Raw genomic sequence first — 27,733 nt, 5'->3', positions numbered from 1 at the left:
ATCAAAACATTTTTCTTGGAAAAAGAGGCGGGATCATGAGTTGGTATCCTAGCAACTGGGTCAAAAAGGAGTTTACTGTCGTGAAACTATTAAGGAGGCATGAATAATATACTAACTAGTAGAGAAAAGTAACAAAGTAGCGATATGTCAAGTATCCGTCAGTAGTATAAATTCCTTAGAAATGTATTTTAAGTAGTCCAGTTTTCCACACTATAACAAGACACTTTATTTCATGTTGTACTTAGTTTACAACATGAACTTAGTTTAGCCTATTGTTTTTGTTTATTTATTTTTTAATTGCTTAAATTACTATTCGGTTTTCTCTTTATTGCAGTCAAGTTAATGAGTTGTATTGTAATGGCATGTTATGTGGTGCCTGTTTGAATTTTTGTATAAAGGGATATAATATATAAATATATAATATAAAAGTCTAAATAGGTCTAGTTAGCCACCATAACTATAGATAGTTTCCAAACATTTGTACTGAATTCAAATGTGTGTAAAATATTTTTTAAAAATGAACAATTTGTTTATACAAAGTTTATTAAAATATATCATTCTTGACATTCTTGGTTTTTTTTTTCAAAATTTGAACATAAGAGAGATTATTTGCTACACAAGAAACATAAGCAATATGGAGAGTGAAAAAAAACCCAGACAGGTCTGATATGATTATGTGAGAGGAGAATGCTGAATATCAGTCTGCTATGGCATCAACAGAGATATTTCTGAGGGACGGTAATAGTGAAGAGGACCATAGATTCTGCAGCAGGAAGGCAGATAGCTTCTCTGCAATACTCCTTAGGAGAAAGGCTTCACAATCTTCATTGAGATGTAGTTCTGTGGATATGGAATAGACATTAAAATTCATTCAGATTACAAAATACTGAGAAAAACAATATGTGTGATGGATACGAATAATTTATGGTAGTTTCAGAAATATTCAAATCAAAAAATTATCAGCAAACTAAGTAATCTTACCGGTAGGGAGTAGAACAGGATCCCGAGGAACAAGATAACCAGCAGAAGGATAATCGTTAAAATGAAAATCCATCTGAATCTGCGCCAAATTATGAACTTCATGGTCTTACAAGGATTTGTAAACCAGAAGAATGACGTGTCAGGGCGGCTGTTGAATGGAGAAAGACAGCAACATTCATATAATGTAAATTGACACTAAGAAATTCATAAAACTACAAAATCATAATTTTGATTTTTGTTGTTTTTTATTGTTTTAAGGGCTCTGATTTCTTACTTGGGTTGGTCCAGTTTGGGATTCATGTTTGGCTCATCTCTGCCTTTCCCAGCAGGTCTTTCCTCCATCTCCTTCTCCTCCACTATTTCCAGTGTCATCTCAACTTTCCCCTGTGACATTTTGAAACACATTCTTAAACAATAACCAGGAAACAAAAAAAACTTAACTAGGGACTGTGCTGTGGAATATAAACATACACCAAGGACATGTTTCCCATCCTGCTCGATTGCGCATGGCCACCAGCCTCGTGCAGACTTCTGGGAGAAGAGTGAGTTGGGCAGTGGTTTTTTGGAGGAAGCTGAGCCCGCCATCCCTGGCAACATCTTTAGGCTGCACTTTTCTGGGCTCTTAGCAGGGGGGATCAGATTGACTAGGTCCAGCTCAACTGAACCTGTAACAGAGGTATAGATAGAAAATGGCCATTTGTCTTTTATTATAGTAGTTCTCTCTAGAAGATTTTGTGTCTTTCAGGGCTTTCCCTTTGTATGATCATGGCATAAAATGAGGTTAATAACAGTGCTGTTTTACCTAAGTAGTCATCCAGGGAGAATTTGTCATTGTCCCATATCTGGATGATCAATTTAGGTGGAATCCTAAATTCAGTTTTGTCCAGATTCCAAAAGTGTTGCTGTAAAAAGAAACTTTATTTAGATCATTACCTGCCATCATACCATCATGACAAAAATGATATGGTTATGAACAACAATAATGTGATGCTTTGTTCCTGCTCCATGATCTCACTCACTTTCCTCGAGACAACGCACAGCTGTTCTGCAGGCAGGTAGTCAAACTCAAAGATGAACCTCCAGTTGAAATTTCCATCACCATCCAGGGATCTGTAGTGGACATCAGTCTTCTGCTTGTCCTCCTCCATACCTGGCATCCATCTGGGAAACATGGTGATGTTGAATTCAGATTAGCTATTTGTGAGTCCAAAGGGTAGAAAAATGCATTTTTAAGTAAAACGTATATAAGTACAAATGAAGGGTTAAGGTAAAAGAGAGGTCAAGTAATGTACCCTTTGACATAGATGTCACTCATGTTTTCTCCAGTGATGCTTGTTTCGTCCAGAGTGACATCAGTTGTGTTCCAAATGATGGCTCGCAAGAAGTACCTGTTTTAAATATACCATTATATTTCATCCTTAAATGCACTATGATAAAATATTATTTTGTCAACTGTCTCTTACTTCTTGGCTTTGCGTGGAATGATATCACATGGAGGCCCTGGCAAACCAAGGCTCTTGGGGAAAATGTCTACCCACATTTGAATTTGTCCCTGTATTTGTGGAAAAAGATGACTCTTTTAAACAAAGCTATCATACAACAACATTAAAAAGTTTATTTCACAGAGCATACTTTATCTCTACTACCTGCAACTCTACTAAAAATATGAATGCAGTGTTACTGCTGTTGTTTTAACCTGAGACAGGTTGGGTTGGTGGGAGCTGCACAGAGTTCTGGTCTCCACATGCTCTGGTACCAAGCCCTGGTTTCTGAGGACATGCAGGGCCAGCCTCTCTCTGGCTGGGCCCAAGTGCGGGTGGATTACAGTGTTTGCCTCTGCAAAGGGCATGGCAGATCACAAAAGTCAAGAATGAAAATATATTATACTGTAGAAGATGCATGTTAATATCAAAGATATACAAACAGCTATAAGTAATAATACCACTAAAATGTGATAATATGGCATTCGAGAATGGCAGTACCAAAATCTTGCAGGTTATATTGTTTTCCCGAGTAGGACAGTGAGCTGCCATCTCCCTCTATGCGTGCAGGAGGGACGCCTCTCACCCTAGCCACGTTGTGGAGGATCTGAGAAGGCTTCAGTTGGTCTCTCCACCGATTGATCCCTGAACTGCAAGAAAATTGTTGCTTTGTAACTTTGACTTTGAGAAACTAAAACACATGAAAGAAGAAGTGCCTGGCCTACTTTGTAGGATGTATCGACTGTGCTGTAGATGTGGCGTTCATAGTGCACATAAATACACAAAGAGCGCATACTTACACACAGTAAGTCTGTGGCAGGCCACAGCAGGGCCTGAAATGAGACAGGAGTCTGTTCTCCAAATCGATGACTGTCTCACCCACTTTTTCATCTCTGCTCAGTAAGTCATAGTCATACACAGCAATCTTCAGGTCCTTGTCTTGAGGCATGAAGCAGGACAGCTCAAACATCCTGGACAAAGATGGAGGACATCATATAATGTATTTGTTGCTTCTGTATGTTCCTACACAAACTTAAAACCGGTCTTAATCATTTGAACAAATGAACAAAAAGTTCTGTGAGCTGGACACATCGTGGTCTCACCTCCCAAACTCTGGATTAAGGGTGTTTGGTTTGTAGTTATCTCTGTCATCCAGTGTTTTCCTCCCCAGTGTAATCTTAATGTATGGGTCACACTGAAATGAGAATGAAAAACAATGATCTAAGCTTCAGTATCGTCAATCATCTTTTGTACTTAATAAAAATATAGAGCACAGTTGTGACTCAAATCTTTATAACTAAACCAGGGGGTTGTTCACTTGTTGCTTCATATAAAACTCACCATGCCATTTGTATCCTTAGGCTGCAAGTTAATACAACGCACCACATAAATCCTGATCAGACACTCCTGAGGTCCGCTCTCAGGAAGCTCTTTGAACTGGCGGGGTGGAGCTGGCACCCCTGGGTCGTCAGACAGTGGGTAAATCTTGAATGAGCCCTGAATATAACCAAAGAGTACAGCAACTTTAGTCATCTAACATCTCCTCAACAAGCTAATGACATTCAAACAGGAACTTAAGACCATATTCCTATAAGGTAACAATAGATTGAAGAATCAGAGATGATAAATTAAATCTCTGCGGTTTTCATTCTACCTGAAAAATAAACTGCCAAAATAAAGCTGATCAGCTGTCCAACAAATGAAAAGTACTGGATAATTTTATTAAAATTATTAAAAAGTTAAAATGTCATTCCACTAATTCCCCATGCCCCCAAACAGTATGTGTTTCTAGATATCAATTTACTGATGTTGTGCCTACATAGCTACATTAAATGCAACTTTATTATCCACTGAAAGTGGAAAAGTGTCTTTAACTTACCATGACACAATTCAAGCTCTTAAAGCATATATTGTAATTAGTAAAAACTAAAATCAAAATATCACGAAAAAACAACCAGAGCTGATCATTGCTATATTCCTATTCCTGAAGACATGTAGGTCACTCAGCTTGGTCTGGGGTTTTTAAACATTTTTGCCGCCATTAATTATTAAATATGCTTGCTACAATACAAAGAATGATCCAATTTCAGGGAATGATATAGCTGAATTGAATTAAACATTTAGGACAGGATGAAAGTTGTGGATTTTAACTCAAGAAGTATGATATAATGTAGCAAACTATTCATTCACAGATTATCCAATTTGCAGTCTATATACATAATACTGCTCATATACTGTGTTTATGCCACTGTAACAACAACATAGTTGTTGAAATGTCCCATCCCTTAACCAATATCTCAAGAACTAAATCCTACTATTTTGTAGCTACCAAATTAATCCATTGATTTAAATTTAAATTCATAAATTATCCACCAGAGGGCAGACAAAGGCTAGGAAAAGAAGCTATTCAACAGCAAAAGCAGTGATGTTTATATTCTGAAAATCTCCTTTCAATCCTTAAAAAAACTGGAAAAGAGGAGTGCCTTAAGACTCTCTGAATTACTTGTGTTATATATAGATTAAACCACCTTAAAGTTAAAGTTGATTTTTAATTTAATTTAAATTTATTTTTCTTTTGTTTTCTTTCTTTTCTAAAGTATGCTGCTTGGAATTATTGTTAAGTGTGTTTAACAATGATAAGTGATGCTTATGTTTCAATAGTTCAGGTATAATGGGATGCTCAGTGACAGCTTCTTTACCTTGAACTCTCCCACCACAGAGGGATCATCTTCCTCATCTTCAGTCTTTCCTCGCTGAAGTTGGAAAGTGCTGCAGAAATCAGTGAGACCCTGGAACTGTGCAACCTTTTCTAGTTCACTGTCATATACCTGGAAACCACATAACACAGCTACATCACAAAAGGGTAATTACAATTACAAACTTTCATTACTGTGAGCATTCAACCTAACTATACGTCACACCTTAGTGGCAAGTTTTCACAGAACTCCCACATTTGTCTTGTTGTTTTTCATTTTAAGAACTAACTACTGAATCTTCCTAATGTTTGGCTACCCTTGTCAGCATGAGAAAAAAAATCTTTTTGTTTTGGAAATATACTACTGCAATCTCTTATCTACAAAACGGACGAGAACAAGGACTTTCTGGTCACAACCCTGTCTGTCACAGCTTGCTAGCTGTGGCTCATAAAACCAACACAAACTAAAGCAAAGATTAACTCAATTATTGTGTTTTCGCAATGTGTGATGACATGTTCTCACCTGTAATTTGTCGTATCCCTTTTTCAGGTAAGGCCCACACTTTTCCTGCTCTCCAACAGAGGCATAGAACTTACTCCACCAGTCTACTGCTTCCGCCTCCTGCACAATGGAAAATATGGTGAACTTTTAGTTTTACTATTTTTAGAGATGTTATCTATCAGTAGACTATCTGTGAAAAGAGAAAATCTCACCTTTTCTGCTTGAAGCTGCAAAGTGGGAAGCAAACAGAGAATATTTATCAATAAAAAAAAGTTGATGAATATTGTTTCCCACATTTAGTGAGTGCATTATTATTTACCTCAGTTATCATGATGGGTCTCTCCTCAATGTCTATGACAACATCTCCCTGGGCAGCAGCTATCATTGCCACTGCAAAGTCAACGGTAACAGGATATGATAAGTCTCTACTGTATGCAGCTGAGTGTGTATGTGTATATATGTCCATGCATGTGTGTATATACCTCTAGCAGACATGCAGACTTCACTGTTAATGCCATACGGATCACAGCGAAACTGCTCCAGGCAGTCGATGGTGCACTGACCCACTACAGGTTTCCTTCCGAATGGTCGGTGGTCGATTACCTTCAGCACAATGGGAGGGGTGTACATCTCCTCTTTGGGGAGAAGCTAGGTGAGAGAACAACAGAATAGGCCATGTAAGAAAATATGGAAAATCCAGAAATGACACTATTTTCACTAGAAAATTTGAGGGTTAGTACCACTTTGAGTAGCAGAATGGATCCAGGGAAGTTTGGGTTCTTTTTGAAGTTCTTGATTACAGCGGTTTGAATACTCTCACCACCACATTCCACTATCAAACTGGGGGAGGAAATTGTGGCCAACTGGTAGGTCTTCATGTTCCTCAAGCCCCAAGTCAAGACCTGGGAAATAAATACATTAACATACTTACAAAAACTAGTATGGGCAGATTAAGGGACTGGCATGGTGGTAGTACATAAGTGAAAGAGAGGAAGGGAGTTACAGATGAGAAATGCAACCACAACAGATACTTAGGGTTGGGCTGGTCATGTCTGATCATGTAATGTATGTGAAGGAATTTATAGCGGCTGGCAAAGGAGCAGGATGGCTTGATGGTGTACCTCAATCGCAGTGAGCTGGACTACGGGCCTGATTCCCTGGGGAACCATGTAGAGCTTCTCTCCCCGTCGAGGAGGCACCAGGGGCAGATCTCCATCATTCACCTGGAGGGCAAAGCATAGTGTCACCTCTTAAGTACAGTTTCATAAAGCTGCAGTTACAGTATGTTTACTTTCTTTAGTTTCTTCTTTACCTTGTCCTTCAGCAGGAGCTCTGCAGCCAGCAGTACCTGCCCAGCACTGCGACCTTTTTTGGTGACTGGGAACCACAGCAGTTTAGGACTAACGGCCACACTGGGGTTCAGTTTCACAACTGGGGGGCATGTACAGTGACCCATGGGCTCATCTTTACCCTTGTATATAAAGTACAGCATCACACAAAGACTTAGCAAAGCCTGATTATCTGAAAGCCTGATTATGAAATACTAGTGAGGTCCATCGTGAACCCCACTAGTATTTCTAGGATAAAATTCTGTATGTCTCTGTGATTTGATTAGATGTTTGGCAGATTGGATATGCAACTTTACCACTTGATCACTGTCGTACAGCTCCAACACCACATCAGGAGGGTTGCGGGCAATACTTTGTGGGTCTCCGTAGATTTCAATGTCCTCAAAGATGAGAGTCTGATCCCATGTGGGGTTCAGGGTGGCCCTTATGACTTCCGTGGTCTTACTCAGATGTAGGAATGACACATGGACGTAGGGATCTGGAAAGGACCAGGGTATTATTTTGATGGAAATGTGAACCTGTGATGTTTAATGTACTTTTTACTTCTGCAAAATTGTACATCCTGAGTAGATTTCATGTATTCCTCTTGATCAGGCTTGTACTTTGACTGGTTATTCTGAGCCACAAGTTCTCTGCTTTATTTTTACCTGAGAAGCTGTCTTTGTCCATGGCACAGAGATTCCTCGCCTGATACACGTACACTCTCAGATGGTAAAAGTAGGACCCTGAAGGGAGATAAAATTTATCAGCGTGTTAAACGGTATCACCACCAAAAACAATATTATCTCACAGGACACCTGATACACTGCTGATTAGGCATGTGCACATATTTATCCAGATTTTACTAATGATTCAATGTTATTTTACATTAGGACCAGTCAGGAAGTTTGTTGCCTGAAGCCTTTAATCAGCATGAGTGACCAGGAATTCACTTTATCTGACCCAACTACTTACGGCTGAAGTGGCAGGAAACAGTGGGTGTGTTGGCACCAAATACTTTGGCTGCATCCGTTTTACTGGCCTTCTCGTCAATATCAACCCCCTGTTTACAAAACGCAGGGTGAGGTTCTTAAAAAACACTTCTCAGCAAACATTTGAGCAAAACTGAAGATTTTTTAAGAAAATAATGCAGAACTAAAATCAACTTCCTGAGTTATTTGCCAACATCTGACAGGAAGAGGCACATGCAGGAGAATAATGAGAGGATATGACTCAGATGGCATAAAGTAACTCTTGTTGCCATGACAACTGCTTCATTGGAGGATATTTAAGAATACAACACATATTTAGCAATATTTCTCAGGGAACTTAAGTAAGACTCACTAATGCCCCTTCCAGTCTGAAGATGGCGCAGGCCCCGATGCGATCTGATGGGACCATCTTTCTTCTCCAGCGGCGGCGGCGGAACGTGTCAGACGTGCGCTCCTTTCTGTGGAACTTCCAGCCAATGAGGGAAGAGTATTCCCAGCCTTCCCCTGGTTCTTGCCTCTGTGGAAGAGACAAGGACAAGAAAATAATAAGAAACTGCACTCATAACATCTCTCAAATCTGCTCTTTTTCTCATCTACCTCTTCCTTACCTCAGTAGCAGCCATTTTATCAGATATCTTCTTCCGTGGTCTTATGAGTCTCTTCCTGCGATGGACATGGTACATTTTCTCTGCTGCAACCCAGGATTTGGGCTTATCATTAGGAGGAATGGTAACTCCATATTCCCAACCTAGTGCCAAAAGACACACATAGACATACACATAGGCCTTGTTAGACTTGCAGTATTTCAAACATGAAAACACAGTGAAGAGAAGATTTTGATCACATATTTCAGTTTTAGTGTTCGTATTACCTCTCTCATCAACAGCCCTGTTGCTGTCAAAGCTCCAGTCATCCTCCCATGTCCATCCCAGTGGACACTCATACTCTCTTGGGCTTTGAGTCTTTTCTCCATTCTACACAACACAGACACTCATTCATTTATGTGATGTATAGCTGTAAGTATTTAGTGGTTCAGAAATTTCAATCTGATTTTGTTTTGGTTCCATGTTAATAAACACAAAATTATTGATTAACGTTTAATTGTTTAATTAATGAATTTTTTTTTGTTACTTGGGGCCTGATGAATTCCAATATTCACTCGCTTTTAGCTCTAATTTGCTCTCCACCAATTCCTGAGGGAAATGTCTGGTTCTTTAGCTGCTAAATGCTCCACTATGTTCACCAGCTAGTCAATATTTTTGTCTGTTTGACATTTGTTGCTGGGCAGGTAGAGACTTTTATCTGCTATCTGCTGCCTGCTGCGTCTGGAATGAGAGTGAATCAAAACAGTAAAGTTGTGGGCCATAAAACCAAAACAATGAGCTGAAAGATGCAAAAACACTCCATCGAGCTGAGACCTGCAGAGTCGGGTGATAATTCTCTGTGGGTTCATCACTACGAGCGACCCCTTCCACATTACACATAGTCATTTGATCCATTAAAAATAATGACTATAGCAGATTTAAGGTTTTTTGGCTATTGTTCAGACCAAGTACCCAAACTTATGTCATACCCTTGTAGCAGCCATAAAGGAAACTACACATCACAACCATTAAGACACTGGGTCACATCCATAAAAGCTCATGTGTTTATTTACGTAAATGCAACCACAAAGCAACCCACCTGTCCTAAGTACATAATAGCACAGGAGAAACTGATAACATTACCCTCATTTCTCACATAGTGTCCCAAATGGTAAATGTGTGTGTGTGTGAGCAGTACGTCGTACCACGTCTGTGTAGGGCTCTGCAGCGGGTTTCCACTCCCCACCAGGGAAACGTGTTTCATTCTGAAAAACTTCATCTGTGAACTCTGTGTGGCCCGCATCTGCTTCTGTCAACAGGCTGTAGAAAACACCACCACAGCACACAAGTTGATGAGAAGCTTAGTGACTCAGACAGTAGGTATGTAGGATCATGATAAGCAGAGCGAAACAGCTCAGGAAGACGGGCTTCAGATAGCAAAAATTATTTATAAGAGCCTCTGTGGGAGAATGTAAGCACTTCAGAAGTAGGAGGCACCAAGGGAGAGAGGGAGACCTACTTTAACCAAAACACTAGCGGATACCAAAATTCCTTTTCATTTCCTGTGATTGTGTTCATAATATGGTTCTGTGCTGTGGCTGGTACAAACACTGATTTATCATTACTGCCTATGATACTATTCCGGAGCGTGTTCAACTGCATAGTGATAACAGGACGTTTGTACTTGAGACTGTACAAGTCATGAATCATGTGGGGGTGTGTGTGCTTGTGTGTGATAAAGTGAGTTTCTTCAACTTACCATCGCTCAGGGTCAACAAACCAGTCTCCCTCCCATTCCCATCCACGTGGTGGCAGGAAGCGCTCTTGTTTGAGTTTCACCTTTCCAGTCACATCTGAAAACTTATGGCGACCAACCAGGCCGGTAGTTCCCCACTTCCCAATCACATGGGCCTGGTTCTCATACTGCAGAAAGAAAGCAGGTGTGTTTGAGAGCATTATTTTACACAAAGCATATTAAAGTCACAGATAACACAGCAGAAATCAGATAAATGCTAGTATAACTACTGTACCATTTCAGCAAATACACTGAAGTTCCCTTCTGAGAAGCTGTTGAACTTCTTCTCATGAGCAGAGAGCCCGAGCCACATGTTGACCCGCAGCTGAACAGGGATCTTCACACCTTTATTTTTGTCCATGGGGTACTGACAAACAAAAATGATTAGTGTGAGAACTCTTTCTGAAATTTAACAATTAAATATATAATTAAAAATAAATGAATGTGTTACTGTATGTTAACTAGTTTTGTACCTGCATGAAGATGGTCTGGGTCTGTCCACAGTGTTTGCCACGTGACTGTTCGCTGAAGTTGGAGTACAGGATCTGGTTTGCTGGGACTCGGGCAAAAGCCACCCGCCTCTCTCCTCTTAACATCCAGATGATCACATCTGGCATGCTGTTCTGAGGCTAATGGAGACACACAACATTTCAGTTACATAATAAAGTTTCACTGACATCTTCGTGAGCTACATAATATTATATTTTTGCTAGAGGTGGCAGCCTGGGCCCCTTATAGTCAAGAACAGATCTGCATGCAACCATGGAATAGTTTTATTTCTACTGACTTCGTCTGCCAGCTGTTTGATTCTGTCCAACCAGTCTTCAATGTCACCGACAGTAGCCTTGACATCTGTGGCCTCCTCTCTCATGCGACTGGCCATCCGTGTGATACTTTTCACAGCAGCATCACGCAGGTTTTTCATCTGGAGATCCAGTACAGTCACATTGGGCTGGCCCTCCAGCTCTGGAAGCTGGAAACTGTCAAAACTTTGTTATTGAAAGTAATGCTGGATGGGAACAACACAAGTAAAACAGAATTCAACCCAAACAACCACCTGCAAATGTATTGGACCCAATAGCAATAACCACACTATACCTTTCATAATAATCACTTACATTATAGTGTTACATCATACGACACACAGGCCCAGTGTAGGATCTGTCTGGTCCTGTCTTACCTGTTAAGGTCCTCAATCATGTGGTTGATGAGTTTGAGCCAAATCTCTGCCAGACGTGTCTCAGAAACCTTGGCTAAGATGGCTGTTTTTAAAGAGGTGAGGTGGGACTCCTAAAATAAATCACATGACACACAATCACAAGACATTACTGAGCAGTACTACCTGTGTAGACAAGTACAATATTTGGGAATACATTCTGCCAATGTGTCACTGTGACTTGTTCTCACCAGTCTTTCAGCGATGAAGAGGAGAATGTTGACAGAGTCCAGGCGGTGGCTGATGTCTTCCCAGTATGAAGTGAGAATCACTACAGGCTTAGTGTCAGCCCAGGGCAGGTAATGATAGTGATTACCTGTGGCATACAAAATAAATATACTAATTTTAGTTGTGGAGTAGACCGCACACTAACATTTGCTGTCCATGTGGTTCTCATTCTCTTTGGCTTCATGGCCCCTTAAACACAGACTTACAGCGTAGTAAACAGTCTGACTAAAGAAAGAAATGGAATAAAGCTTAGAGTAATGCTTTGAATTCTCGCAGACCTTCGTACCATCAAACACAGCGTAGCTGTACTGGGTGGTGGATGACAGGGGCTTGCAGGTGGAGTCCAGCTTGTTACCATAGTTACCAATGCTGACCTCGAACTGGATTGGCTCGCCCGGTTCTTGGAGCATGCACGCACTGTGGAACACAGCGCACAGACAGTACTTCCTCCTCCGCTGGTATTTCTGTGCTCAATTAAAAAGGAGGGTTAGAGCGTATCCTGTCTCTCTCTTCTCGACCAGAAACCTCTTTAGCTTGACACTGAGCTACTAATATTTGCGGTAAGGAAACCTTTAAGACTCACATTGTAATAACATTGTCAAGGAAAAAAGTAATTAAGCAATATATGACAACTTACAGATTCAAAACCATGGGCCCTGTATCTTAAGGGTTATAATATAAATCAAATAAATAAGGAGACAGCAGTAATTACAGTATGACAGGGTTACAGTATACAGTGTATACCTGTGCCACTAGGATGTCATCACTGGAGATGTCATCCACATTCTTATCAACCTTTCCATCCAGCTGAGTGGACAGCTCAACAAGGACCCTCCCCCTGTAAGCGACCCCTTCACCCTGCAACGGATTAAAATGAAAAAAAACCCATGTACACATTGTCATGTAGGTGAAATGTCACACTGAATCCTGTGTATTGAGCTGATAGAATAGTCTTACCTTTCCAAAGTTGAGTTCCTCATATGGGTCGGGCAGGCCAGTAAACTCTCTTGGGCTACCGTACAGGTTGACATAGCAAGGCCCAAAAGCTGGGAGAAACCCAACCTCTGATGCTTCGCTGCTCACTGTAACACACACACACACACACTCTGTTTAAAAACCTACCTGGACAGTTTCAAGGCTTATAAAGCAATAAGGTGTATGAGAATAGATACACAAACAGAAGCAGAGGGTTAAACACTCATTATTTTACAGTAATGCTAAAATAATGCCAAATATTTGCTACATAGCTTGTCATGATGTTAACTGCAGTGTGTCCTTTTATGAATATTATGGTCCAATCTGCTCTGAGACGGTAAAAGGCTAAAATCAGAGAGGTTTTTAAGCTAGGTAAAACATGATAAAACATACACTTGACCATAACTTACGTACATTCAGACACTGTGTTGCAATTTTCAGCCCGTTTGTCTGTTTCAAGTAGGGGAAAAAACATATATATTCATATTGCTATATCAAAATTTAAAACACCGAGTGACAACAATCATTACAAAAATACGGATTACATGATTACCTTCAATCTCTCCACCAGAGGAAGACATTGTGCTCAGATTTAAATATGTTGTCCCTATGGCATCATCCTTGGTTAGACGATCCCTGCCAAGAGTAAACTGGCACATCAAATATTGGCTGTGATATTATTGTCACTTGTGCAGCCGTGTATGAATGAATTTTAGCTCTTACCAGTCATACATAGTCAGCTTGATGCGTTCACACATGGACGGGAACTACAGAGGCAGACAGAGGCATGTGTTAATTTGTGCTGAGGTGTTTTTTGAAATTTGAATCAAGCCCATGAGATACATCTTAATATGCATTTTTCATACCTTGACTTGGAGACTGATTAGTTGATTCCACTCCGGATTAGCATTTTTCTCAATGATTTTGGTGCGCAGCTAAAACAAAGACAATGCCATTGCATATAAATAATATTCACACAGTGAGAACATAAAAAAAAATATATTCTTTTTACTTGAAGTAATGAAATACCTTCTTGCCAGCAAAGCTGACTTCCAAATATGGATCCACCAAGTTTTTCCTATCTCCATCCCCTCCAAAGACCTGTTTTACCGACTGAATAAAGGCATCATCCACTGCAATGTAAAGTAGGTTCTAAATAGAAGTTTTTCAAGAGGATCTGACCACATTCAACTACAATGGTTATGTTCATGGGTCACTTACTCTGTGGCATATCCTCGGCACGGTAGACTTTGAGGTTGAGAGTTGCCCATCGCATTGTGACACCAGCTGGCAACAAAAGATTGCTTTCTATGTCATCCTGCTCCTCGCTTATCTCTCTCCTGTCAGTCTGGAGAGAGGAGAGGAGAGTTTGTCATAGTCTTTTTCAATACTGATCTGTACTCTGTGCCTAGTAGACAGAAATCTGATGGTAAGTAAGAAGGTACACGCACCGGTGGCTCATCTCCAGTGCCCAAAACAATTATGCTGACTTTCAGGTAACCTCTGGCCCCTGAGCTGGAGTCATCAGGATCACTCAGGAGGAGCCATTTCCTCATTATCGCATGACCTGAACATGGTATAATATTCAACACGTTCAAATACCTACATATAATATAATAATTTTTCAGAGAGTATGCACTTTACATGGAAACACTGACCTGGTTCATCATAGATGTAGCCAACATCCAGCTGGGTAAGCAAGAAAACATTTTAATTATTTGAAATTTTGAAATCTGTCAACCTGCTGGTGATGAAAGCCACAATTCTGCTAGGGAGTGCTAAATCACTACAGGTTAAAATTCTATTAGATAAGGACTTAAAAGCACTTGAATTGGTATACCTTGAACTCTCCCATTAGACTGTCAGATCTGAGGGAGAAGGAGTCATAAACCTGTCAAGAAAAACACAGCATTACAGCTTCCGCAGATGTAGAAAATCCCTGATTTTAAAAGCACATAATGGACAGTTAAAATTGTATTAAAAGGAGTTATATGCACACCCGAAGACTGATGCTCTCGTCCAACAGTTCTGAAGGGAGCATGTTAACGTTGTAGAAAAACATCTGAGGGACAAAAGCAAGTCAAAAATGAATGAATATTTCTCTTGTCACAGTACATCCACAATACATTTTGATGTCAAACAAACTTTGTTTGACATCACTTACAATTTATTAAGCTGAGGTGCTTATGCTTTGGTAAAAACTGAGACTAGGGAAAATGCATATGAGAGGAATTAGAAAGCTGAGTACACTGCCATCAAGCTCCACTGTCATATCACCGCTGCAGATAAAGAAAGAAACACCCCAGAAGGTTATTAAAGCTGGTGGAGATTAAGTGGCAAAGAGAGAAGACAAGAGGATGTTGAAAATAGACAAGCAAGATAAAAGGCAAAAGTAAGTGATCAATAATGAATGTCTATTAAGTCATTTTTGTGGTGATGGACTCATTACCTCGTCAAAGAACGGGTTATTTCCTCTTCTGATTCTAGTCCTGTGGGTCTGTTCACATACATTCACCTTCACCACTGGCTTGATGTTGTTGCCAGGCAACTGTCGGCCCTCGATAACCCGAACACGAATCTGGACATTGCAAGCAACAGTGAGGCAGCTGAACAAACAGCGACACAATTTATCTGGATCCTTTTTTTGAAAAGGTACTATTGATTCATTTGGGTTGGCAAATACCAACTTATTCAATACAAACACAAGCCTGCTCAAATTGATTTCTGGACCTTTTACGGGAACAAAAATTTGTTTCCAAAGAAAATCATATGTGTGATTCAGACGGTGTAGTCCCTCATTCGTCCAGGAATGTTCCATCGTAGAAAAGGTTTCAGTCGTAGTCGTGATTTCCAGATGGGAGCCGAAACGTCTTGATTCTGAAAACAGTGCCCAGATGACTACAACTGAAACCTTTTTTACGGCATATGTGTGATTGTTTGCCCTGATGCAAGACCACATGTTTGCAATTGTCTAACATGAGGGATAAATGTTGTAATTCACTATTGGCTGGCCTGGTGTTCAATGAAGCCTGCTGTCATTCATGTGATTAACAATAAGAATTCCCTCCTAAATTGTGCATTTGTGATTATCCAGGAACGGAGTAATCAAAACTAGACCTGGAAGTCCTGAGGCTTATTGGCCAGGGCTCTATGCCTCTTACGGCTGAGACGGATTGGCTTGTGGCTGGGTTTCCCAGGCTGGTTTGGTGAAGTGGGAGCTCCTGGACCTCCTCCCTCCACGTCTTCCTCCCCCTCATCATCTTCATCACTGACTCCTGTGGTGCAAAATCACAATAATCACAACATTGTTTCAACCAATATTCTTTTTTCTCAGCTTGATTTGTATCCATCAAAAACAGACAGCAAACACTCTGTCAGTGGAGAAAAGCCTACACCCCCGCGAGTGTGCCATCTATCTGCTAACCTCCAACAACATGGCAGACGCTTTAAATGTGTTTGAAACCTTGACGACAATAATCAGAGAGAATATACTCACAGAACCTTGTTTGTTTCTTTTAAGACAATAATCTTCTTGATGAGTTGTTATCAGCGTATAATTTAAGTAAAACTCCCAATGAATTTTACAAAGTTTGGGCTCCCTTGTTAGATTTCATGGAAAACACACAGTTGCTGAGAGGGTGGGTGTTAAAACTACTATTTATGTGTTTGGCCTTTTTACGTTTTTACTTTATTTATATATTCCCTTTTGTGTGTGTTTATTGATTGATTAATATTTATCTTTGTGTATTTGATTGCTTCTTATTGTGACTCAGGATACCCTATGAAATGTACTGATATGAATTATTGTAAAGGCAAGTTATCTAGTGTCTCTTTTCATTTCTTAGGTTAACTGTCTACTTACCAGCATCCACATGAGACATGTCTCCAGCCGGTTGATCATTTAGGTTTGGAGTAGTGCTGGAAAGTGGCTCATACACAAGGAGCAAATTAATGGTTGCCTGAAAAAGTAAATGTTTTGTCAATTAGCATTATCAGCTCTACTATATATGTCTAATACCAAATGATATGCCATAGGATCCAGCAAATTCAACCACTTCCTGCAGATCTATATAGATACCAGACATCATCCATTGCCAGAGCTGAAGCTGCCTTATACCGTGTCATAAAATTGCAAAAGTGTCATATGTAAATGCATGGAATCTGTTTAGGAAGATGTTATTAACTAAATGTATTCACCCCAACAGCCTGTTGTTTCTCATTGATCAAGGGCACATTCTTGAATGGGAGGGACTTCACTTGACCACTGGCCAAGTCTGTCAGAGAGATTTTTGCCGAGCCAATGAACCTGAAAAGCAATCACATAAATTTTCCTTTGGTCAGACTATCATACATACATCAGCAAATTAATCAGTGCGGCTGGAGAGCAATCTTTGTTTGTAAAGACAACAAGGACGAGTAGCTAAAAGAAACAATAGGGAGACTCAGTGTTTGTGACTGTAAATGCTTGTTGCTTTGGATAGTTAGTTAGTTTCCACTTCCCAATTTCACTTCTTCATATACATACTATATTGTGACAAACTGAGCAATGACACCTACAACAGAAGTCATGTAGCAACTGTGATTAATAACCACAATGAATTGCAATAATACACTGATTGCAACACTAGGCATTTTCTAAAATCATCCCAAACCAAATAAGTCCATCACAACTTGAATTCAATGATTAATTATGGTTATAGATGGATGCCATGAGGCCAAATAGCCTCTTGACCTCTTATTAACATTCATACTGTATCTAAGAAACATTTTCCTAGTGACAAACATCTACTTTTTGGGAGCAGCAGTACCATCTTTCAAGAGAATAAATGGGATACTTTGCTGAGTGACAAGGACCAGCTGGTTACACAGGCCAGCAACTAAGATGATGAAAAAGTACACAAGAAAAAGGAGAAAGATGGAAACACTTAACATCCACCACAGGCATGTGCTGGGTGATCTGTGCCCAGTTTAAGGGTAGACAAATATAGAGCCAAGGAGAAAAGAAAAGGAAAAGGCAGTCTTAAGTAAGCAACATGAGAACAGGCAAAATCATATTCATGAATATGCCCAGGCTCTGTTTTTCTTCTCCCTTCGCTCTCAACAGTGGTGCCATTGTTTATCATTATAAAGAGTTTATAAATACTGGGTTGTCCTTGGAAAGCAAGGTCAGCTGTGGAGGATAATATGGACAGGAAATCTGGTATGGCAATTTACTGTCTCTACCGCTGCAGAGGCCACATGCAAGGACTGGTTTATACAGATTAGCATTTGTATACATGACACTCCTACGAAAATAGAAAACAAAACTTTAAAGTCAAGTCTCAAGTATTTGGAACTGCTCCATTGAAAAAAAGAAACCACAGTGAAGGCGCCAGATGATGGTTTTCCTGGCATACTGATAGATTTTCCACTGCTTACATATCACTTTTAAACAAAGCTAATTTAGAGGCTATAAACTGAACCTGAAGAGAAGTTAGCTTTTTCCTGTTAACCAATTGGCCATGGATTAATCATGCCCACTTCCCATTTAAAGTAGAGTCAATGTCTTTCACCTACCTTGAGGTGAAAATTGCATTTACTTTCGAAGCATTGTTTAAACATAATTTTAATCCTTTAATTAATCAGACCAAACAGGATCTGACACGCTGGTCAACTTTACCCATATCTCTACACAATTAACTTTCGTTTCACCCCAGCCCAGATAGACCCAGCATTTAAATTGTGGTTCAGAAATGGTATAATTTTCTTTAAAGACCTCTTTGTAAATAACAAATTTATCTCATTTGATTCCTCAATCTCGTTTTTTTTTAGATACCTACAAACTCAAAGCTTTGCCATAAAACATTATACAACATTTCCCCTTCTCCCACCAAACTGCCCTTTAGAGAACTGTATAAGGCCTGACGCAAAGCTTAAAGGCCGTATTTCAAGAATATATGAGATGCAATCCAACACATCAATCCTCCAACACTGACCAAGACAAAAGATGCTTGGCAGCAAGACCTTAAGGTAACTATTCCTGACACCTTTAGGGATCTCATTATCAGTCGCTTTCACTCCTCAACCATTTGCATCCGCCACTGTTTGCTAAAGTTCAAAGTTACTCATTGTCTCTACTTTACTAGAGCTAAATTGTCAAAAATGTTCTCAGTTTCTGAGGCCAGCTGTCCTAAATGTCACATGTTCTGGTCATGTAACTGATTAAACAATTTCTGGACCTCAATATTTTGTGTAAGTGTACTCATATATCTGAACAAAACAATAGATCCTAATCCATATATGGCAATATTTGTCGTACCTTCAACAGAACATAGCATTACTTCATATCAGTCAAACGCTATAGCATTTACTTCACTGTTAGCGTGACGATCAGTTCTAATTAGATGGAAGGCGGCCTGTCCCCCGTCTGTTATACAATGGATCAATGAAGTCATGATGTGTCTTCAAATGGAGAAGCTGAGATCAACTCTGAATGGATCACTTAAAAGATATAACATGTGGAGAACTTATCCCTCCCAGCAGTTTGATGACAAATTTTGTACGCAAGTTGATACTCTGACCTGATTCTGATCTAAATTTCATTTCTCTTTTTTTCTCGAGTACTCGAAAACTTGCATACATTTCCTACACTGTACAGCTGTTATTACCTGCTACATTTTTTCTCTTTTTTCCCTCAAACATACTTTCCTCCAGAATCCACTTTATATTATGTCTAAAGTTAATTTGGGAAAGCATTACAGGCTGAGCTACTACTAGTCATCAGAGATATGCCAATGACAAGCCGGCGCAAGCTCTGTTATTCACCCTCCCCATGCGTTGCAGGCAGTGATCATGGAAAAATTTTAAAAGCGCAATTGTGGCTGAGGCAGACACCCCTCCACCCTTACCCCAACCCTTGTGCCTGGCTCAGAATAATTTATACTGTACACAATCGGTCATTAGAGTGACTCAGTGGTAATGTTATCATTTGGTCTACTTCTTGCCTGCACTGCAAAAAGAAAAAAAGGGGCAGACTCCAATGTTACTGAGTGATAAATAACATGTATGGCAGGTTAAAAAGAAGTTACTTTTTTCCCTTTTATGGCAACATTCCTCGTAAGAGCTGGAGTGCTATTGTGAGGGAGACAAAGCACCTACTGGCACTGCAAGTCTTAACATGGCCGCAGTGAGTTAAAACATGCTACTCTGCTCCTCAGGAAAAGATCAAAATAACTATTTTCAACCACACAGGTTAGAATAAATAGTGTAGTTGTAGTACAACTGCTAAGAAACAAGCACTTTAACAGATTATAATTACACATCTAACTGCGCCTTCAGTCGTGCGCTACCTGGGGGGGTTTCTGTAATAACCGCCTACTCTGGGAAGTACTTGTGAAGTAAGGCTGAGGGTTATGTATGACATGCAAATGTCACAATTTCGCTGCCTGGTGCTTTCCACTCTGTACACATACTTGTCTTTGCCGATTGTTTCATAGTCTTTTACAACCACGTTGATGAATGAAGATGCATCCAAGGAAGAGCCTTTCAGATCAAATTCAAGCACCTGTAATTACAAGGAAGAGACAGTTACAATCAATCACCAACATACTGTAGTTTTAACTGAGGTAATAATAATTAACTTTATTTATACAGCACTTTTCAAAACAAAGATACAAAGTGCTTTACATGGTTGAACCAGGATTAAAACATTTCAGGACAGCAGCTCTCAGGTTAGTAACCATTTTTGAACAGATCCACATACAAACTCTCACACCTTACAGCTAACTTTAATTCCCCACTTACTTCATTCCAAACAGGATTCAATTCATTGTCAACTGCTTTGGTTTTCTTCTTTTCACCTGTTAACACAATAAACAGTAGCATATTTATGTCCAAAAATTCATAATCTGGAGTTACAGTCTTATGTCCAAGTGAAAACTGTGGACACAAACACTTCTTCCAACTAATAAATGACTTAATCAACATTTTACAATTTGCTGGAAACAGAGGAACACTTAAGGCATTTATTTTGGTAAATAGAAAGAAAAAGCCCTGTGGCCAAAAAAGTTCTCTAGGGACAGAGGGTTATTCTGACCTTATAAGGATATACTCTTCGTTTTGTATATGAATCACTGCCATAACAGATTAAGCTCTAGGAATAGATGCATACTGTAAACTGCTACTACTTTTAACTGCAAAAGTGATGTCCAAAACCTTAAGGATGACAGGAAAATCAAACACTTTGTGCATGATCAATCGAGCAAAGCGTTAACGGAGCATACAGCCGTCTCCCTAGAAAAAAACATACAAAGTAATAGTCAATGGTATCTCTCACCTCTAAAGACCACCGTAGCTATTGGATCTGGATTTCCAAGTTTCTTTTTGGGGATCCCACTTGCGGACTCAATAATGACCCGCAGCATTTTGATAAAGTCCAAATTTATTCAGAGAAACGAATCATATTCCGTTGAGACTACAGAGGGAGCCCTCACAGAGGGAACTGAAACGCACAGATGTGTGAGAGGACAGAGGAGTGGATACCGGAGGGCAGCCTCAAGAGTCAGAGGCATGACACACACCAGCCCGGGAGAGGTGGGTTAACAGATGAGAAGGACCTCTTTAGCTTACTCATTATCTCTTCAAAATGCTTCATACTTATAATTCAAATGTGCTTGACATCACTGTGCAGTGATTTGGAGTCAGTCCACTCATCTTCTCTTGTACTGCAGCGCCCCCCAGTGGGGATGCAGCGTTAAGTAATGCTTCCTTAGTAGGCTGTCGGAAATTACGGATTGAGCTAACATAGATGTTAGCCGCACATTACAACATGCTATCTTACAGTAATTGTTTCCAATTAAGTAAGCCTTAGCTACATACTTTGACAAGATATAAACACAACTAAAACACACACATATCATTAAGTCACAAAACGCTCTTCCAGGAACAATATTATTGTTATTTCCACATTTTCGCGTGGTGTGTTTTAAGCATATTTAAGCTAGCGTTATGTTAGACAGAGGAGTTTAGGCGCGGGTAGTGAAAGCAGCACAATAACGTTATTTCTTTCTATCCAATGACAGTTTAGCTGTCTTCCCTCCCTCCCAAGGTAATGCTAACAAAATATCACTTAAAGGTATTCCAGTGGACTTGAAATAGTCATTTTAAAAAGATAAGGGTTAATTTTAACGTTTATTCTGACATGGAAAGTCAGATTTCACTACAGTAGCAGTAATAACTTAGTACTTTATTAGCACTTTATGCTAGCTAACGCTACAATATTATGCTAGCGTTAACTGTTTTTTTGCAGCTAACATACGATAGTTGCCTAACTAAGCTAACGTTATGTGGTGGTATCTTCTCTTTGCTAACAAAACCTAACAAAAGCTTCCTAGTATGAAAATAGCTGTTTTGTTTTGTTTTTTGATAAGTTGACATTAGCTAACTGCTCATTAGCTTAGTAAGTCCAGCATCCAATATCCAGCTTGAACACCAGTCCTACCCTCTTGAGCAAGTGAGTGTGGATGTGGTATTAGTTAATGTTAGCCGATAGACAGAAAAAGCACGAAATTAAGTAACATTAGCTAACTTAACAGGTAGAATACCAATCATTTACTGTTGCCAAAACAGTAGTTTCTAGGTCCATTTAGTAGCTGTTCTGGAGCTTTCAGTAATATCACATGATTTTCACCAGCAGATGGAGTTTGCCCAGTTATCCTAGAAAAGTAGATATTTCCATTTTTTTCTGAGCACTGGGCAATGTTGACTTAAACGCTGAGTTACATGAAGCAACAGTTGCTCTTTAAGGCTGCTCCAGGTTTTGATTCAACTCAATTACATTTTAGAGGCTATAGTCAGCTAGTAGTGGTGTAATGGTGTTTCTAATGTTTGGTTTATTATTAAATTTAATTAGCTACAAACACATTTCAATAGGATGCAGTCAAATACAACCATCAGCACCCACACCCATAGTGTTTTGAATCAGCACCTCTCTGACACAGTCATGAGCAATTTAGTATTATAAATATAAGAGAGTTATTGATTTGCATTGCATTAGATTGTAAATCTATTTGTAAGTTGTTTTCTCTTCTGAATTACTTAGAAAACACGGCTGGGTCCAGTTCAGTTTTTCCCGTTGCTGTGTCTGCCACTGTCAGCAACTGAAAAGAAATAAACCTGGAAATATTCAGAATGTTTATTTTTGAAATTGTACTGTATATTCTGACCAAATCCTAAAATGTATTATTTTTGTGTCAGTCTCTTGTAATATTTGTCAACAGGTGATTGAGATGGCGTCCCCTAAATATAAAGGTTTCCTCAGAAAAAAGCTCAACTCAGAGCTTGATATGGTTGTCAGCAGTCTGAGGAAGGAGAATGCCTATCTGAAGAAGACCCTGGTTGAGTTGTCTCGTCAACATTCAGAACATAATAAGCTAGTAGAGGTAAACTTAGTCAAACTACTCAGTCAGACACTCAGTGCTGTTTCTCTGGTATTCAACCAACATAAGTCAACTAGCCAAGGTTACTCACTGTACCATTAACTCCACCTAATGATGTCACCAGTGAGAGCTGTGGTGGGGGGGGGGTTAGTCAGGGTATTGTTTTACAGTATTAGCATTACACAGCATTAGTGAAACAACTTATTCCTCAATGTCTTTTTTGCAGAGATTTCTCTCTCTTGAAACTGTTAGGCTGGAGAGTTGTCAGCAGATGACGGCCAAAGATGAGAACATTGCTTTGCCGCCAGAGCAGCTGAGTAAGAAAGAAGAAAAGCTGATGGACGTAGTGAGTATGAGGAGAAACAGAAGCATATCCAGTTACGCCAGAGAGATTGAAGAAATCAAGAACAAGCTTGTGAGCGTCGCAGCTAGGTGTCAATATCTCGAGAACAACGTTGCAGGGAAGAAGGTATAGCAGGGCTTGATTTTAATATAAGTGAGTGTAGTGCTGAGGGAAACAAAAACAAACTGTATGTCTTTATAAGCAGGAGACAATCCTCTTGATACTGATACAGAACACAATATGTTTTTAGTTATGGAAATTAAAACAAATGTTACTTTTTCTAATAAAATTGCCTATTTCAATTCATGATATTTGGCACTTCCAATAAAATCACTACAGTGTTAGATGCTAACACTATAAATATAGCTTTAGGAATGCAGAATTGTGGCACATAATAGGCCATTTTCCCAGCAGGCATTTTGACTACTTGTCATAGTAGGAAAGGCACAGGTGTTACTAATAACATTAACGATGACTCTGTTCTATTCAAAGTGCCCCAGTAAGCTGTGACAGTGAGCCAGGATGCACTATATCAGGACCCTGAAACCGATGCAAATAAATGGAATTCAGCCATCATTAATTTTATTACTTACACTTGTGCTTTTCCTACTGTGACATGTCAAAATATCTTGTGTGAAAAAGGCCTATGGTTGTGTTTCTGCTTGAGGAGTTTGATTTACTAACCCCCTCTCGCCTGTTACCAGTTTTACACCGCTAGATGGCAGCAGTTGTTTTTTAAGCGTCAGTCTTCCATTTAGAGGAGGAGTACTGTTCTCCATAAAAGCCCACTTCCTCATACAGAGCGTACCATCACAGTGATACTCTGGTTATTGTAGAGGTCATAACACTCTAAAGTTGAGCTCTAAATCCTACTGTACCAATGTTTTGGGCCTTGTTATGACATGTCACAATGTCGTCTCTTTTATAAAAGCAGTTGGGTAAAGTCGGCTCATTCACATATGTGTAAGGCTGTTCTGTATTTTCCTGTTGTCAAATAGGACTCAGCTTCAGATGAATCGGCCTCGACCAACAACGAAATAGAGCTCAAAAATCACCTCAGTGATGTAAGTGCTGTGTAGTTGCCCCACAGCTGGAAAAGGTCTCTTCTGTTTGCATTTTTCAATTAACACCTAATCCACCTTTTTGTATTTTTAGTTACTTTTAACTTTCTACTCTGTGTGTGCATTTGTTTCTAAGTGAGGATGTGTACCTGTGTACAGTATTCATGTCTTGCTGACTCCATCCTCGTGGCGCAACTCTGTCTTTCTCTGTTATGTACTTCTCATTCTTTTATTCAATCTCCCTAGGCCTTGGAGAAGAACAAGCAGTGGCTGGAATATGACCAGCAGAGAGAGGCCTATGTAAGGGGAATTGTGGCCAGAATGTTATGGCTGGAGAAGCAGCTGAACGAAGCCAATAAGCCCCACTCACAGCAGCACAATGAGGACCATTCAGATGGTGAGCCAGAGAAGCAGTGGGCACTCACAACTGGGGCAATAAGGGGCAACAGACTGTCACAACAAGGTTTTTAAGATATCGAGATTGCCCTGGAGTAGCCCACTATTACAGAATCTGCGGCTTGCAATGTTTTGTCAAAATTAGGTATTTTATTACTACATGGTGCGTGTATAAGGCTGTATCGAACTGTATGTCAATGTGTAATTTCCTCCTCTTTTTTTACTTTTCTTTTCATTTTCATCTGCTTCTCTCATAGAGAAGGAGCGACTAAACCAGATGCTGGAGTACTATGAAAGACTCTTACAGAAAGCTAAAGACGAGCTGGAGGTGCTCAGGGAGCAGGTCAACATGACCCAGCAGAACCTGATAATAACCCGAAATTGGTATGTGTGCTGCTAAAAATAAATAAATAATAAGGTCCTGCTCAAAGTTGGAGAAGGTTAGAGTGATAGTCAGCTACATGACAGACCAATTGATGTTTAGGTGCGAGGAAAAGGAGAGTGAGGTGGAGGAGCTCAAGCAGCAGCTGCAGACTGAAAAAATGAGCAGAAAAAGTGCACTGGAAGATTGTCATTGCTCTGAGAATGAAGAGCAATGGCTGAGGGACAAGACCAAAGACTTCCAGCACAGACTGGATGAGGAGAAGCGCAGGTCAGCTAACTTTGAGCTGCAGGTACGTCTTCATTGAACAATTCAGTCATTAAGTAGGGGAAAAAAGAAATCTTACTATCATCATATGAGGGAAGAAATTCACCAAATAAAAAATAAATCTCTCTTAGGCGAATCTCTGTCAGAAGTTCATGTTAAATCGTCATCATGCAGACCAGGAAAAGATTGCAAATCTGGAGCGACAGGTATAACAGGCACACTCCCTTTGTATCAGTCATCTCAGTTTTGATCCTATATCTCCCTTACTTTTGAAGGATGTTTCTAACCAGTCGTAGTAATGATACAGATTAATTCCACTTTGAGGAGGATCAAGGACTCATGTCCATCAGTCTGTCCTTTGTGATTCTAAACCTGACTCAATCACAGGAGTGGGCATGTCATACTTTTCTTACCTCTTTGCTTTCCTTTTAAAGGCAAAATATCCGTCCCCACAGAAGCAAAGGAGATAATTATTTATATTTCAAAAATATTATTTCCACACCTATACTATATTATATTCTCCATTGTAATACAAACTTTTTAAATTCTAGATCAAGATTTCTTCACAAGACCTTGAGGATGAGAGGCAGGATTGTTCATATTTAAAGAAGCAAATGGTCAGAGTTTTGAAGACGCTGCAAAAAACTAAAGACCATGTGAAAAAACAGTCAAAGGTTGGCATGAATAGTGCAAAAGACTAGATTAGTAGTTAGTATATCTAAACTTCATCGGTGATGAACCTTAAAGTTGCATTAACACATTTTTGGCGGGCAATGTAACAACCTAAAAACACAACATTGGCATATTTTAGTATAAAGTTGTTATTGCAAACTATAGCTTATTTACACATCCAACATTTTGATTCATGTCTCTGGTCACTTGCCAAATTTAAGTCCAATATTCACTTCCCTTTTGGCCCTGGAAACAAGGTTGATAAGCCAGAAAACCAAAACAGTGATCCAAAATAAACTAAAAGGCTCCATAGAGCTCAGAGAATCAGCAGAGTTAGTTGATAATTTCCTGTGGCTGTGTCACAATGAGTGACCTCTTACACACATTACACATAGTATTTTGATCTATTGTTAATGTTAAAAAATATTGATTAGTGCAGCTTTAAGGTTTGTTGGTCAAAAATGATAGAACTAGTTGAAAAGCTGATTTAATCACCCAGTCTTATTAACCATAACTGATGGATGACTCTGTTTATATTAGAGAGACCATCAGGATCACAGTTCATGTGAAGCGGCACACCCACCCTCCCTGCCCTCCAGAGATAGCCTTACATCTTCCCCTCACAACAGCTTGGTGAATGAAAGCTTCCTGGAGTGTCCCAGCTGCCGGGCTGAGTATCCTGCCAGTCACTACCGAGAACTGATGAACCACCTCGAAATCTGTCTAGACTGAGCTGAACCGAGAACTTCTTCAGTTCTGGATCTTCTGTAATACGGATTGGTTTTTGCCTATACTGTTTAACCAGACGTTTAAGTTAGACGTTTAAGTTATCTTAATAAACTGTTGAGTTGCTGAGGTTGTGCTTCTGAGTATTTCAAATGAACCCACAAAGCTAAAGTTAGCAGTTTTTTTTAGCCACGCTAATGTTGTGGCTCTGTTCAAGGTGTTCAAGGTCCCAAGAGGATAGATTTTTATGACTTTGGTGATCCCCCTACTTTTCCTCTAACAGCACCAGGAGGTCAGATTTTTCACTTATCCAGAGAAATATATCAACATCTAGTAGATGTATTGGCACAACATAATGACTTTGGTGATCCTGACATTTCCTCCAGCGCCTCCATAGGTTCAGAGTGAAATGTCTCAACTTGGATGTTGGATGGACTGCAAGTAAATTTGGTATGCAGACTTTCATGGTCCCCACAGGATTAATCTTTCTGACTGTGCTGATCACCTGACTTCCTCTAGCGCTACCATGAGGTTCACATTTCTGTTTTTGAGTGAAAGCTCTTGACAACTATTGAATGGATTGCCTTGAAATTTGCTACAGATATTCAAATTCTGCTGACTTTGGTGGTTCCCTAACTTTTAATCTAGCGCCACCACCAGGTCAAAATCAACTACCTGCAAAACTAATGACATT

The 27,733-nt window shown here is 39.7% G+C and overlaps 2 protein-coding genes across 14 annotated transcripts; one reads left to right on the top strand and one right to left on the bottom strand.

Moving 5' to 3' along the window:
• Window positions 1–525: 525 nt before the first annotated feature.
• myofl (myoferlin like) lies at window positions 526–21,226 on the bottom strand. 2 transcript variants are annotated; one of them, XM_044213717.1, is made up of 54 exons: window positions 21,092–21,226; window positions 20,560–20,615; window positions 20,229–20,320; window positions 16,975–17,083; window positions 16,640–16,736; window positions 15,895–16,052; window positions 15,227–15,355; window positions 14,777–14,839; window positions 14,618–14,668; window positions 14,436–14,466; window positions 14,229–14,344; window positions 13,999–14,125; window positions 13,807–13,910; window positions 13,644–13,712; window positions 13,501–13,544; window positions 13,331–13,413; window positions 13,192–13,227; window positions 12,760–12,884; window positions 12,547–12,660; window positions 12,089–12,266; window positions 11,766–11,890; window positions 11,539–11,648; window positions 11,146–11,338; window positions 10,832–10,987; window positions 10,594–10,725; window positions 10,323–10,486; window positions 9,769–9,883; window positions 8,851–8,953; window positions 8,588–8,727; window positions 8,332–8,496; window positions 7,963–8,050; window positions 7,656–7,733; window positions 7,305–7,486; window positions 6,972–7,130; window positions 6,781–6,882; window positions 6,400–6,561; window positions 6,142–6,307; window positions 5,979–6,049; window positions 5,872–5,886; window positions 5,681–5,779; window positions 5,162–5,290; window positions 3,804–3,959; window positions 3,566–3,657; window positions 3,263–3,433; window positions 2,964–3,112; window positions 2,678–2,817; window positions 2,445–2,533; window positions 2,274–2,369; window positions 2,001–2,142; window positions 1,784–1,883; window positions 1,453–1,646; window positions 1,256–1,365; window positions 982–1,129; window positions 526–840 (listed from the first exon to the last, which is right to left on the bottom strand). In XM_044213717.1, the coding sequence occupies exons 1-54, from the start codon at window positions 21,177–21,179 to the stop codon at window positions 802–804; spliced, it is 6,150 nt and encodes a 2,049-aa protein (XP_044069652.1). In that variant the 5' UTR covers window positions 21,180–21,226; the 3' UTR covers window positions 526–801. The 2 variants fall into 2 exon arrangements, with proteins under 2 accessions (XP_044069652.1, XP_044069651.1); XM_044213716.1 differs by having other exon boundaries at window positions 1,256–1,646.
• Window positions 21,227–21,232: 6 nt separating this feature from the next.
• On the top strand, window positions 21,233–27,168 carry LOC122884209 (centrosomal protein of 55 kDa-like). 12 transcript variants are annotated; one of them, XM_044213735.1, is made up of 10 exons: window positions 21,233–21,348; window positions 23,011–23,195; window positions 23,419–23,538; window positions 24,534–24,599; window positions 24,843–24,993; window positions 25,250–25,376; window positions 25,477–25,666; window positions 25,773–25,847; window positions 26,193–26,315; window positions 26,854–27,168. In XM_044213735.1, the coding sequence occupies exons 1-10, from the start codon at window positions 21,270–21,272 to the stop codon at window positions 27,043–27,045; spliced, it is 1,308 nt and encodes a 435-aa protein (XP_044069670.1). In that variant the 5' UTR covers window positions 21,233–21,269; the 3' UTR covers window positions 27,046–27,168. The 12 variants fall into 12 exon arrangements, with proteins under 12 accessions (XP_044069670.1, XP_044069663.1, XP_044069672.1 ...); XM_044213728.1 differs by having other exon boundaries at window positions 23,419–23,661; XM_044213730.1 differs by having other exon boundaries at window positions 21,310–21,348; window positions 23,034–23,195; window positions 23,419–23,661.
• The last annotated feature ends 565 nt before the right edge of the window (window positions 27,169–27,733 follow it).

Source organism: Siniperca chuatsi, linkage group LG11 (genome assembly GCF_020085105.1).
Source record: "Siniperca chuatsi isolate FFG_IHB_CAS linkage group LG11, ASM2008510v1, whole genome shotgun sequence".
NCBI classification, from domain to species: Eukaryota; Metazoa; Chordata; class Actinopteri; order Centrarchiformes; family Sinipercidae; genus Siniperca; species Siniperca chuatsi.
This window is presented reverse-complemented; position numbering and strand designations above follow the sequence as displayed.